The sequence below is a fragment of the Syngnathus leptorhynchus genome, chromosome 15 (genome assembly GCF_054491065.1).
Source record: "Syngnathus leptorhynchus isolate UIUO chromosome 15, UIUO_Slep, whole genome shotgun sequence".
NCBI classification, from domain to species: domain Eukaryota; kingdom Metazoa; phylum Chordata; class Actinopteri; order Syngnathiformes; family Syngnathidae; genus Syngnathus; species Syngnathus leptorhynchus.
Window position 1 is genome coordinate 2,992,448 of NC_141209.1, and position 14,718 is coordinate 3,007,165.

Consider the following 14,718-nt stretch of genomic DNA (forward strand, 5'->3'; position numbering starts at 1 on the left):
TCCCCGCTCCACATGTGCGCTGACATGGAAGTTGATATGAGCGTCAATATGTCTGCATTAAATCGGGATTATTTTATCAGCACGAAGGGATGCGAATGGTTAGTTTGGGGGGGGGGGGGTACATACACAGCCCCCCCCCCCCCTTGCCCTGTTAAAATGCCAATCATAATTTGTCTCTCAAGAGGTCCATTATCAAACAAACGCACCATATTCTCACTGCTCCTTTGTCATAACAGTTGTCTGATTCAATTGAATTCAATTTGCAACACGTACGCGGAGCTTTTGTAGCGGTCTCGTACAGTTAAGCTTTTCAAACGCGCGACAGGATGAAGCTGAAAAAAAAAAAAAAAAAAAGCAACAACCGTGCAATGCATATTTGTCCGATATCAAGCACTTAAATCACCATCAGTTCCACTTGTTTACTTGAAATGATGCCACCAAGCAAACAGTGACTTCATTTGCATCGCAGCGTGTTTGATAACATTGGAATTCAATCACCATGTCCTCACCACTCCTTTAATTAAATTTAAATGAAGCCACCACACCCATAACACCGCATTTGAATCCCAGCACACATGTAAGACGCTTTGTATCAGTTCTCTTTTTTTTTTTTTTGATTGGAAGGGAGGGAAACAAGCTTAAAAAATGCAACGAATACCGTTTCAAACAAATCCGTCCAGGTCGATATTGGTAAATGATCAACATAAAGCCTATTAGGTTCAAAAGTTGCAGTGATGCAATCACGGTAAATGCCACTCTTTGCGTTTACCTCAAATTCTTTTGCTTGCTCTCCTTCTTGTTGAGAACCCCGGGCACGCAGTTCGTAAGCTCGGTCCAGTCGGCGTGCAAGCCGCAGCTCCAGCCGGTAGAGAAGCGCGAGAAGAGCCAGGTCTCCTTGCGGTTGGGCCGGTAGCAGGTACACTTCTTCTGGCCCGGCCGGCAGTCGCACGGCACCTCCAGGCGGACATTCTGCACCAGGTGGCGGCCGAACGTAGTCCCGCCGGTCTTTTGGATATGCAAGAACACGATCACGTCCTCTCCCTTGATTTGGAAGTCGACGGTCCGCTCCAGGTCTCGCACCGGGAAGAAGTACTTCTTGACGTAGTGGGGGTCCGGCGTGGGGAAGATGTCCCCCTCGTCCTCCTCGGCAAAGTAGCCGTGCGGCGAGCCGAAATTGATGACCCCGGGCGCCACGTACTGATAGAGAATCAGCATAAAACACACGGATCCGACCACGATCAACAAGAATTTGCTGCTCCTCTCCACCATGTTCCTGCCCAGTTGCGGTGCCCGCAGTACGCTACCATTTCCCGGTGAGCGGGGCGCTCGGCTTCTTCATGCCCGCCACGGCTACCAGGACCGTTCCCCGTGAATCAAGAGCGGCTCGCAACCCAGAGGCGAACTTGTCTCATCGTTCGCGGCGTGGTGCGTGTGAAAGACGCATTGTAAACTCCTGCAAGAGGAGAGGAAAAAAAAAAAAAAAAAAAAAGCTGAGCCCACCCCCAGCCTCCTCCTAGGCAAGCGACCCTCCTCAGGTTTACTTTACTTTGCTTTGCCGTCCGACACAGCGGGATCGCCGCATCACCATGGAGCTGTGGTCCCCGGATGAAGCGAGGACTCCCTTGGCTTTTTCAATCTCTCTCGCTCTCTCTCGCTCGCGCGCTCTCTCTCGCGCGCTGTCGCTCGCTCTCTCTCTCTCGCGCGCTGTCGCTCTCTCTCTCTCTCTCTCTCTCTCTCGCGCGCTGTCGCTCTCTCTCTCTCTCGCTCGCTCCATTTCATTGGCTCACATGCAGCCCGCCCCTTTTACGTGGCCAACCTGGAAAGACGCTTAAAAGGACCCCCCCAGTCACGCACAAACATACAATGGACCGCAACTATTAAAACGCGTTGTTAGAAATAAATTTCTTGCGAGTTGACAAAAACATGTTTACAGCATTGTTTAATACACAGCGGCTGTCATCTAATAATACAATCGAAAAATCCAAATACCCCACTAAATAAGGAACAAAAAAAATCCTTAAATGACTGGCATCTTCTCAGACCAAACCACAGTGACCTTTCCCGTTGCAGTTGGCCTCACAGGTCGCTGCCGAGTCACTTAATTTGCCCCATTATTGAGTGATCCGACATGCACGCTCCCCCTCTTTCATCACCTGACATGTTTCTCACGATGCTCAGACAATGTTGACTTGACAGTCACCTGAAGCTCTTTATCAGCCTTTTATTTGCATATAATGCAAATGTATTAGTGTTTAAAAAGACAATGGCGGCATGACAATCAAATGTGGGCCACTGTGTTTAATAAAGGTGCAATGTCTGATTTTCAAGCTGTGTCACTGAAGATTTTTCAGCGTATCGGGAAGACACCGAAAAGGCGGCTGGGAATATTAAGCGTGTGGGAGTTTGTTTTTTGTGCGCTCGTGTTTACGCTTTGTTCAGCAGCACGTGTGGAGCCATAATGAGGCGCGTTGCTTAAAGAAGACGGATGTCACAGGATGCTCCGCCCCCCCTCTGGCTCGGCTATAGAGAAACATCAGTTAGTGTATCAAGCGTAGCACTTTATTATTTTCTCTGCATAATGATGTTTTTCATCCGGTTTGCGGCGGCTTTGGGCTGCTTAGTATCTTCTGCCTCTTCTTGCTATATTTATCTGTCTCTCTTTCCAACGAGTGGTATTTTTTTTTTTAATGAGGGATAAGCGTGATCATCGATTAGTAGATTAATTTGATGGCGTGGAATTGATTAATTGCGTCTTGAAGCAATTGAGGCAAGAGGAAGCGCTTGGCTGCAACCGCTGAAGCCATCTGTACTCATTTGCCGTCTACTAGAGCACAGTGGTGGAGGAACAAGTCAGCATATGTGTAGCTATCTCAAATCATATTTCCCTACTGAAATGAATGCAAATGTCATTAATTCGTTCAAGCCCCTTCCAAAAAACTATTAGTAAGGTGTTTAAAAAAAAAATCTGTTGTACTTTCCAAAAAATGTATAATAATGACATCACAATGTATTTTTTTATTTTTGCTTCAATTCACTGGGCATTGTGCTGCTCCTCTTGTTGTGCATGCTTTGTCCACCTGAGGGCAGTATAACACAAACAAACACAGTACAACAGTAATATCAGATGTTCTATGCGGAGGATGAAGAATGTTTGCATGCTATTTGTTTGAATGCATTGAGCAGGTTGCAACAGAAAGTTTAATTTTTAGTTTGAGAGCAAAAAATACGATAACATTGAACAGTTGAAGGTCAAACTAAGTTTCCCTGGAAGGATTATGATGCAATTTGGGGTCATCCTGACATTTTACCTGAAAGCAGAATTATTCTATTTTTTCTTATGCTTATTCAGTATAGAAGTGAACGTGAACGGCGCCCAGAATAGTCAGCAGGAATGTAAAGTGTGCAGCAAAAACATCGCTAGTCCACATTTAATAAGAAAATGTGAGTATAAACAAACCACACCTATTTTTAATGATTACCAAAATAGACGTGAATTATTCAGTGCACGCAACAGTTTTCTTGCCGCCATCGGCTTGACTGCTTGGAAGCTACTCGGCGGCACCGCGTTTCTTTGTTTGTTCCCCGTAAACACGCGACGCTTACGTCAAAAGAATTAGCAATCTGTTTTCATCAGTCCCCCCTGAAAATGAAATTCCCACAAGCCCTCGCTGCCGTTTCAGACGTCAATATTTTCTTTGGATGAGCCTAGGGGGGGGGGGGGGGGGGGGTGCCATGTATATCTGACATTCCACAGTCAATTCTGAATTTAGGTGATCAGTGTTCTACCCCCCCAAGTTTGTTTTCTTATCCAAGTGGAAGCGATTCATTCCATTTGGGACTTTTGAACTTTTTCACCCGTCTATCATGTTGCATTTGAACTGTTCGCAGCAAAGTTCATTGCAAAAATCATCCCCTCGGGGTCGACCCCTCCCCTCCTCCCTTGTTGCATTTGTGTAACGTTGCCCGGAACATTCCTCCGCGTTGCTGTACTTTTCCCCTCCTGCCTGGTTATTTTTCTTGTGACAACGTGACCTTTGAACTTGTTCCTGCCGGAGGACATATGTTTTCATCGGGCGTGCCGGCTTTTGCATTTAATTCTCTCTCACACAGACAAGAGGGATTAAAAAGCCATCGGCCGCCGGCCGTCGGGGAATTGGATTATGGTGTGTTGCTAATGATGAAGGTGGGACTGTATATTTAAAATGCTGCTGCTGCTGCTGCTGCTCTTGTTGGCGGGGCTGCTTGGACGCGATTGATTTGTGGGGATTACGCCGGCTTGATGAATATGTTGGAAACATTTTTGGAATGTAAAATTGGCATTCAAACATCATAGAGGGAGAACAACGAGCAAATACCTGTGTAGAGAGCGACTTTAAAGAGGCCTGAAGTATGCAAAAATGACTTTCTCAAGAGGATTACAGGATAATGGCAAATTGACTTTTTGGTCTTTTCAAGTGAGGAATAGAAACCAAGACAAGTCATATGTGTATGTATATATATATATATATATATATATATATATATATATATATATATATATATATATATATATATATTTATTTATTTATATTTATTTTTCATTTTTATTTATTTACTTTTATATATTTATTTATATTTTTTCTAAAGACAGCAGTAGTAACATGGAGTGTTTTGCAAGTGCTTATTTACTGCAGCCGCATTATAAATAAATAAAATGTATTGTAAAAAAAAAAGTATCAATATATATATGTTGTTTTAGAAATGTGAAGTCGTCAAATAAATGTGGTAAACGCAGCGTGGCATTATGCAGTGTGCTCCGTATCAATTTTCTTGGTCGGCATTTGCCTGGGGAAGCGCAAGCCGCAACAAACGCAAACGGACTCGAATAACCAAAGCTCTTTGTTTGAACAGCGTGCAATCGGATCTCGCCGCTCCTCGCACGGCCAAGACGGGCTAATGGTAGTAACCTCGCATTCTCTTTCTTGCCTGTCCTCTGTTTTTATTTTCACTTGTCTTCTTTGCCATTCACGGCAAGCCCGGAGGCATCCGCTTCTGCCGCTGAGAAATCCGCGCCTGACAGTCCAAGAAGACCTCATAATTACGGCTCTGTTGTGGCTCTGGCCTGGGATTTTCAGCTTCTTGTTTCATCCCGCCACCCTTTTTTTTGCCCTCTGGCTCAACTTCCGCTTCATGTAGCTTGCACCCTATTGACGTGACTCGTTGGAAAATACAATATTGTTCCATCGATAGCTTTGGGAGCTGGCTCGACGACGGCCACCTTGCCATTAGCGGATAGAAGCATGACAGTAGCTTCGTGTTACACCTGAGCCCAGATAAGATGTATCTTAAACATGTTTTTTTCCCCCCACCTCTGGGATTTATTCCAAGGTAACCTTGGAGAAGTGTTCATTTCGAGTGCAGCAGTTGGCCACAATTGTTTTCAAGAACTAAGAAATGAATGTTCATATTAGACGTTTTTATATTGGACACAAACAAATAATCGTTTTTAAAATATTTAACGTTACGCCAGAAAACAAAAAACTTGTTTGCGTTGTGTTCACAGGCCACTTGGACTGATGGATGGCCATACGTGACTAATCTATCTCCTTAATGTATCATTTTGTCAGCAACTTTTACGCTCCCGCTCATTCATTTTTCTCGAGATACATCCACTCGGATATGTTTTTATATGAAATCCATAATTCAATTTGTATCTACCTGAGCAAGTTTTGAGATTACCCCAAAAAGTTTCTTCCATTTGGTTTTCTTGGGCCACACAAAAACAACCAAATATGTCCAGTAAGCATTTAACTTTGCGAGATTTATTTTCAGAAATGTGTTTGTGATAGTTCACATGAAGTGTGGTCTCCATTCAAGAATGTTTTTTTGTGGGTTTTTTTTTTTGGAACAAAACAAAAACAGAAGCAGATGGAGAGAAAAGATTTCATAAAGGATATTGCTCCATTTTGACTCAATCAATTAAAAAAAAAATATTGCAATAGATAATAAAAGACGAAATCCTGGAATCCCCGTTCCGCCCCCTCCGCTATCCTCCTCTGCCTCCTAAGTATAAGCAGATTAAAGTTAATGATCTAAAGTGAATTAGATATTTAATCATCTTATCATTTGAGTCGAGTCGGGTCATAACTCTGCGCTGATGTGAAATCCCATCTGTTTGAACCAAGCCGTACAATAAGCTCCATTCAAAGGTCGACTCGTCAAGCCTCCGGGCTCGGAAAGTTCTACTCTAGCAATTTGGAGATTGAATTGAATTTACAAGCGATTATTATTAGAATGGGGAAAAAAAAAACGGTTTATACAATCGTCAAATTAAAGAAGAGAAAATATCTCTGCACCGATTCATTTCTTTGCTGCATTTTAAAACTCTTCATCCCCCACTGACAAGTAAACACGCCAAGTAAAATGCATGCCAAGTAAAAAAGCACTTTAATTTCTCTTGCCGCACACACAGACTGAAATGCCTCTGGTTGTGGTTAAAGGTCTTCTTTAGTCTTCGCTCCATTCTCGTCTGGCTAAATGAATGACAATCTATTTGGAGCCATCTCGCCCACTTTACAGCCCCACGCTTGGGTCAGGTGTGTCATCGCGTCGACATTTTCCAGAAAAGCTCTTGCGCAAAAAAGAAAATTGGCTGCCTGTCGCGCGACTCATTTCTACCAATTTGCCGTGACCGTCTACCGTGGGCTGACAGGGCCGCTAGAGATGATGGCGGAGACGGTTCATGTCGGGTGACACTTGAGAAATGCTTGGCGGGATCGTGACCGAGAGATCGTGGCGGTTGGTCTGCCAACAGTTGATTTAAAAAAAAAAAAAATTGGGGGGTGGAAAATGTTGATTTTAATTGCATTTCTATCATCATCTTAATTATTTCAAATGCTTTACAATTTTAGGGTGACTAACATCATTTTAACCTGGACAACCTTGTGTTTAACCTGTCGTCTTTATTCATGTATTTTTATTTACTCATTTATTTATTTATCTATTTATTTTTATATATTTAGTTATTCATTCATTTATTTTACCTGCGCAAAAATTCTCATAACTTCAATAATCTTACTTTCACTAGCATACTTTTTTTAAACGGTACAACAATAAATAAAGAAATGACAATCTGTGTTTGTCATCCGTCACTATTGTAACCTTGCTGCTCCAAAACCAAATTATATATTTTTTTCTAATGCAGTGACAAAAGGAAGGTGCCTAGACGGTGTTCTATTTTTAGCATTGTGTGTGTGTTTCTACAGTCTGTAAAAGATCACGTTATTAAACAGCAAGTAGCTTGACTTTTTCATTAAAGCAATCGGGAAATAATCAAAATGCCTCCGTTGATGATGCAAATGGACCTCTTCATTACCACTGAGGAAACTTCAGTGCATAACGTGATTAGCAGCTTTATGCTTGACATTTTGCACGTGATGGAGGGCGCTAAGGTTCGATCAATGTCTAACAATCCTATTTTTTTCTTTGAAGAAAATAAAGAGTATGCTCAATTTATGAACTAAAAAAAAAAAGGTCTCATTCCTGTAATGTAAACACTTTGAGTAATTATACAGAATGTTGGCTGGTCTCTGCTTGAAAATGCTTCATTAAACGTCCGGAAAATGCACAACCTGCTCTGGATACATAAACTCCGAGCACCGCAATCACATTTATTGCTCACATGTCACACATGTGTGTGCGTGTGTATGGTTCTCTGTTTGGAGCAATGTTCGTTTTGTACCAAAAAAAAAAAACCCAAACAAACGTCAAAGCATCTGGCAATTTGCTGTTGAAGCTCTTTTGTCTATTGTTGTTCCAAAACACATTTTATAACCAATTCCGGGAAAATCGAGGTAAGAAATACGAGACAAACAGCTGCTCCAGAAAAACGGCACCCTTGATAAAACAGAAGAAAACTTGAGAAAGCTCGTCCTATTAATTCTTTATGAAGTTGGAATAAAAGTGACATTGAAATAAATGCGGGGCTTTAATTAGGTTTAGGCTTAACATTTGGAATGTTTGTCAAAGTCAATCAGAAGAAGCGTGTTAAAGCTGCGAAATCTGAGGAGTGCAATTTTCCAAACGGTTGTGACGTTACATGACGGCTAGCTAACTGCTAGCTAACCTTCTGTGATGTCATTGATAGAATGACTTTTGTGACTTGTGCTTAGATTGTTCAAATATTACTGCGGTTGGAATTTGGAACTAGCCTGCATCATACTGAGATATCATGAACTCATTCCCTGCCAATCCAGTTAATCTTTGACGTTTATAACCGTCCATGGTAGTGAATGAGTTCAAGCATTACCAAATTGCTCCTCAATATTCTATAAGAAAAACTGCAATAGGGGAATTGTTTTTCTCGCAGTATGTGTGCAAATGTGCCTAATATTGCGCCGTCTTTTCTCAGTTCCACGCGACAAGCGGGGGAAGCCTCGTAAACATCAATCAACGCTCGGTGAGTCGGCCGTGACAACTGCATTACTCTCATTTTATGTTTCCGTCATTAATACTCATGACTCGCTACTCATGTCGGTAAATTGCCGGAGAGTGATGTATGTGCGGCACGCTGGCGCGATAATAAACGCGGGACGGCGAGTTGAAATGTAGTCTACGTTTCAGACATTCTCCATCGGTAAAACGATGAAACTACTTTAGGTGGTCGTTTCAAACTATTGTTTTTGTAAAATACAAAATGGCGTCCGTACTTTCCCTCATTGTATAAGTGATCATATCATCAGTATGCCATTACGTGTCTCCCTTTGTTCAATGACACCGAATTAAGAGGAGATTCGCCAACTTCATCAGCTCATTTGTTTCTTTCTACGGAATTCCCATTGTGTCGGCACTTTTCTCCCCCTCGCAGACCTTTTCTAATTATCCCGTTCCCCTTCCTTTCAATAAATATTTATAATAAAGGCTATCAATCATGAGGGAAACATTGATAACCGAAGAGAAAGTCCAATATCCTTTTGGCACGCCCATCCTGTCATAAATATGGTGTGTGAGTGAGAGCTGAACTGGCTCGCTCATAAAGGCAAATCCTAAGGGGAAGGGGGCGGGGCTTCTGGAGAAACAGGAAGGGGAGGGGCAATGTAGTACTTCAATACAATTTCATCAGGTTTTTTTTTCTTAAACTACTATTAAAATGGAAGCAAGAAATACCCAATTATTATGAAACCAAATGATTATTTACATTCTACTTTTTTTAAATTACCCAACTGAGTACTTCGTACTTCTCTAGTACATCATGAGTATGTACTTTTAACCCTCTCGGCCAAAACGAGATTGCGCGCAAATCAGTTGCAAGCACCTGCTCGGCCACTTGTACGAGAAAATGAGAACATCTGAGAGGGAACGCCGTCTGCCGGAAGAGTAAACAGTTTGTGGCGTTTGAAGGCGGGAGCCCGAATGCATTCATTATTTCGTCGTCGTCGCCGCACTTTACACTCAACCGCCGCCCCCGTCGCACTCATCACCATGCAAAGCTGATCTCACGCGCAGAAGAAGGCCCCGATGACTCCAGAATGAGAAAATGGCTTTCACTGGACTTTTGAAATATTCAGATCCTTTTTTTCTTTTTGCCACCTTCTAACAACGCCGCCAACGTCTCTCCGGGCGTCTCCGCTTATTTGCCATCTAATTGGCGCCACAACATGCCGCCGGGAGGGCCGCAAATGTAAATGAGTCGTTGCCAGGGTGCAATTTCACCTGGATTCGAGCGGGACGAGTGTCTCGCAAAGTAGAGCCGCGGGGAAATTTCATGGAATTTGCTGGAAAAACATGTAGAAAGTAGTGTTATTTATATTTTCATTTTTGAAAACATTTTGGTTGGAGCTATTTTGTTAAATTTGATTTGTTATTTATTACATTAGTAGCTTAAAATGTGATAGATATACTTTTTAGGAATAACATCTCTTCCTTGTTTTTGATGAGGACATCAGTATTTTTATGTCGGCCATGTTTTTTTTTTCGAGGCAGTACGTACACCATCCTAGAAAATTGGCTTTTTTAAAATTGTTTACACGCTGTCACATTCACAGTAAGCAATCTACCTATTCAATAACCGCGTTTATGCAGGAGCCAGGCGCTTTTCATTGAAATCCTGCAAAGGTGCCAAGTGACTTGCAAAGTGTAGCGCAGCACTTTTTTGAACGAGCGAGCTTTTGTGGGATTTGCTTTTCTGTAAAAGTGCGAGCCAGAGCCAAGCGTGTGACGGTGGGGGGGGGGGGCAGGGGGGTGTCCGAGGCATCGTTGAAGAGACAGCGCGTGAAACGCTTTTCCAGGCAGAGGCGGCGACAGGAGACGGCTGGTGGGTGGCAAAGCGGCTCTTGTTGCTGCATTTTAAACAGGTTAAAAATGCTCTGTGTTTGATGATGATGATGCATCATTACATCATCAGCCCATCACGGAGACCTTATTTTTCAGAAAGCGCCACACTCGCCCGCCTGTGTCTGCAAATTATTCTGTGCCCTGCATCACTGGGCATTTGGTATATGTCATCAGAATGTGAGACTTATTTTTTTCCACTTGAAATATTGGACAGGCAGGGGATCAAACCCGGCATATTTGTTTACAAGGCATCTTATTGCCCACTCCTCCACAGCTCTGACATATCTGAACCAAACAAAAACAGAGCTAGCTAAGCTAGCCTTAACATTAGCTTGAATTTAATGGTGTAGTAAAGACGCCCAAAATGAGACTATTAAAGTATTTTTATGTGGCTCCATTTTGTTTCGAGACGTTCCCATTTGAAATGGATTTTTAATCCATTTCCGCCAACATGATTCATCGCTGTGTTTTAAAATTCGCAGCACTAGAACAAACTTGTGATTGTCAATAAAAGACAAGCTAGCTAGCGTTACTCATCATGTTCTCTCATTTCTTGCTAAGTGGCAAATATGTCTGAGTGCGGAAGCAAAGTCGACTTCAATTAACTTCACTTTCGACCAACCAGTAATACTTGAATCTGTATGTGTCCAGTGTTTCTCGTTTGATTGTTGACCTTTGCTTGTAATTATTTTGGCTCGGAGTTTGGTAGCCGATTGTGGACAGTTTGCGTTCGCAACAGTGTGTTTTGGTTTCATTAGTAATCCATCCACTCGCCAAGCCTTTTTCTGCTCATTTTGCGTGCGTCTCGATAGATATTGACTCAGCAGCGGTATTTGGACTACGGGGACTGTACATTTCGATAATTTCTAATTACACGCACGTGAGCTTCAATAAATCTTATCGCGAGGGACCAACAAATTGCGTCTGTAATCTTGCACTGTCGATAAAATACGACGATGCCTGGTTGAATTTGATTTTGTTTTGCCAGATGAAAGACGCAAATATCACGGAGGTCTTTAATTGCTTTTGCCGTCATTTATCTCGATGTGGCTTCTGTTTGAGTTCCCCCAACTGTCTCGTTCGCACAGCCCGCCTTTCTTCTGTCTCCTCTTTGTTCGAGCCGTTGGTTCGGCATCAATCAGGACGGGAATCTAATTTGTCAAAAGGTGGCTGTTGCGAGGCCGCGCTTTCTGGAAGGGAGAGATGTGCGATAAGGCAAGCGAGGGGGACTTGGGCTTCGACTGCTGCCAGGAATAAAAACCAGACTTTGGCACTTTGAAGCCAATGCGGATAAAAAAAAACAACAGAGGGGCCTTTGAGCTACAGAAGGAAACACTTCCCCCCTTCTCCTCTGCCTTTGCCGTATTCCACCACCTTTTGTTAGCAACCCGCTTGTCACTCTGAGCCCCCACATATTCGGCACAGCCTCTACGAGAATGTTTGTTCGACTACTGCGGGGAAGTGATGTGACGCGTGCGCTTCGGTGTGATTGTGCGTCCCTTGAGGCTTTGGAGCTGGCAGTGCAATTTCGTGATATCCAGCTGATCTATGGGATGTATTTTGCTGTTACTAGTAGCTACCTGGATAAAGAGAAGGTAGATTTAAAAAAAAAAAAACCCTAAACCCAAGTTGTCATAACTTTGTTATATTTGATCGACAAAATAGTCACCCTTCATTCCTGTACTCACTGATATCACTCGAACTTTGGTTACATAACATTTGAAGTAACAGATAGTCGTGCTGCACTTTAGCGCCACCTACTGGTTGCTATCTGTTTTAATACAGTATTTGTGTATTTGATCATTAAAGGAATATAGCTCCCGTAACTTTCTGCTATTTTTTTATTTTTTATTAGCCTGTCAATGGGATTTCTCATTGACTGCTAGCATTAGCATTGGGGATGTCTTGAATCCTTGTTGTGTGATTATTTTTCAGTTTTACTTTTAACTCAAACTAGGGTGTCATTAACCTGCTTTAATTATGTTCAGGTAGTTTATAGTCACACATGTAACACGGTCCAGCCGGGGTGCGATCACAACGCCAGAACTTGCAAACACACGCGGCGCTGTTCAGCGCATTTATGGTTTTTCTTAGATTGTAATGTCTTTATGATCGAGAGAAGCCAAAATCGAAATACAATGACATTTCTATTACTTATCCGCTGGACTGCAATAAAAAAAATAAAAATGAATTTTGCCATCATGTTCCCATTTCAGATGTACTTTTAATAGTCTGTATTTTTTGACACATCTGCAGGCTGATCTTCTCCGCCTTTCTCTGAAGGATCTTTAGTACAAATTGGATTTTTTTTGTCTCACTCTCCAGCCCGTCACGTGCCAAAAGACACTGTCACTGTCAACGCTAATATTAGCAGCGTACAGTACATCTTGTGTCCCCATCACCCTCCAATTCCGCCGGTCCACCCCCGGCACCTGTGTTCCCCGACACAGTAGTCATTTGTCTTCTCCGTGTCCGCCGCAATGATGCGGGATAACATCGGGGGCCAGCGGAGCAGACAAGGGACTATTGGAATATCGATTCCGCTCCATTCTCCCTCTCCTCTTTTGCTCCAGACTTTTTTTTTCCTCCTTTCCTTGGCTTGTGAGATAAAGTGACTGCTGCTGATGGGTTTTTCTCTCCTTTGCTTCCGTGTGTAGGCAATTTATTTGGAACAGCTTTGTGGCCATAAAGGAACGCTCGTGTACAAGTTGCTCTCTGGCAATTCATATCTATTTGATTGTGTGTTGAATCTATTTGTTTGCCAATGGCTGCACAGGTCCGCTGGACACCTCTTAGCATTTGGGGAGACATACATTTATCTGCGGTGATAATAATGTGCTGCCGAAATCCCTTGGACAGCATATTTTTGGAGTAGAAATCTTTTTTTCTTTTAAAAAGCTAACTGCTCAACGCTGCTTTTGTTGATTCAAAATATGCCTTGTTTTTTTTCCAGCACATCAGATTTTCATAATAATAATAATGATGACAATGATGTTTTTAAATTAGTTGGCGTAATTATTTTTTGCTGTCCGTACATGTGCGTGTGTGCCACCCTTCTAAGTCTATTTGTTTATTTTTAACAAACTTGCCATATAAAACAAAAAATACTGCTGTGTAAGTGCTTACTTTTCATTTCCCCAACTAGCCCATATTATGAAATTGTCTGTGAGTCCTGCTTGCTTTTGGAACTCAGCAACACACCCGCACGGAAACAAATATGGAATCAGATATGCACACATACGCATAAATAAATACAGATCTTAGCAAAGGTGAAGGTTCTAAAGAGGTCATGAATAAGTGCGGTGGAAAAACACATGCGACACACCTGGATTGGTGTGTGTTAGCATTAAGCTAATGGACAAAGTTATGTCATTACATGAAATTATTTGTTTAGTTTTCCTCAACATATGTCGGTAACTAAGCTCCAGCAACATTTGTCTGCCATTTAATTATTCTTTCGAGCAAAATGTCTCCCCTAAAGTAGGCAAAGTCACGCGCATGCACACGCACACGCACTCGAGCGTCCGAGCACTCCGGTCCTCAACAGCACCCGGAGTAATTTGTCATGTTCATGATGAATTACACCCTCTCCAGTTCATAGCCTACAGAGAGTGAGAGCACATTTTCCCAGCTGTTTATACAAATGTGTGTTCATTGCTCACAGCAAACAAATGAAAGTGACAAAGTGTGACAAGATGAAAAAGTTTGGGCTGCAAAGTGTGGATTGTCCATTCATCTGGATTACATAGCAAAAAACAGAGCCATCGCTCTTTTTCACACTCGGAAATCTGCACGGAGTGGTCCAAAAGATACTTTATTACTTGATTTTTTTCAGAATAAGGACAAAATATCGGTGATGAATTATATGATCCGAATAATTGAGTCAGTGAGGTAGATCGAGATAGTTGGATGGGAAACTTTTTTTTTTGTGCGAGTGAAATAAAAAGACGTCCCGAGAGCACCTTGTGGCGATATTGTCTCAACTGTATTCACAAAAGGAATTTTATTGCCCGCATGCTCGCCCATGGCTGTTTGAATCGAGATGTGCAGCCCGGGGTGGGTTGGGGGGGGGGTCAGGCGGAGGCGAGCGTTCTCATCAGTCCCTCGGCCCTTGGCCGATCCAACACTTAGAATGCCTCCCTCCCCCCGGGTAGCATTGCTTCTATAATAGCCTGAAACTATTCAGCATTGGGGAAAGAGCAGGGAGAAAAATAATTCTCACACAGGTCAGGCCACATTGTGTTGTGAACTAGTCAACAAAAAAGGAGAGCGAGGCGTGAAAAAAGAGGCGGAGCTCTACAGGACTGCAATGGTGTATTTCCAGCAATAAATCAGCTTATTCTTTATTGGCCCTATTGTGCAAAGCTCATACTGCTGACCTCTTTTGCTGACGCCTCCAGATGTGAT

The 14,718-nt window shown here is 42.6% G+C and overlaps 2 protein-coding genes across 5 annotated transcripts in view; one reads left to right on the forward strand and one right to left on the reverse strand.

Moving 5' to 3' along the window:
- Positions 1-1,502, reverse strand: part of LOC147045124 (heparan-sulfate 6-O-sulfotransferase 1-A-like) — a 33,447-nt gene extending 31,945 nt beyond the window's left edge. For both annotated transcript variants that reach the window (XM_085932138.1, XM_085932137.1), the window contains exon 1: positions 770-1,502. In XM_085932138.1, coding sequence (XP_085788264.1) covers positions 770-1,269 — 500 coding nt within the window. In that variant the 5' untranslated portion in view covers positions 1,270-1,502. The remainder of the gene's footprint in view (positions 1-769) is intronic.
- uggt1 (UDP-glucose glycoprotein glucosyltransferase 1) overlaps positions 1-14,718 on the forward strand; it is an 83,007-nt gene that overhangs the window by 34,126 nt on the left and 34,163 nt on the right. For 2 of the 3 annotated variants that reach the window (XM_085932130.1, XM_085932135.1), the window contains exon 3: positions 8,390-8,437. The exons of the other annotated variant lie outside the window; for it this stretch is intronic. The gene's annotated coding sequence lies outside the window, so the exon portion shown is untranslated. The remainder of the gene's footprint in view (positions 1-8,389; positions 8,438-14,718) is intronic. 3 annotated transcript variants of the gene reach the window in all.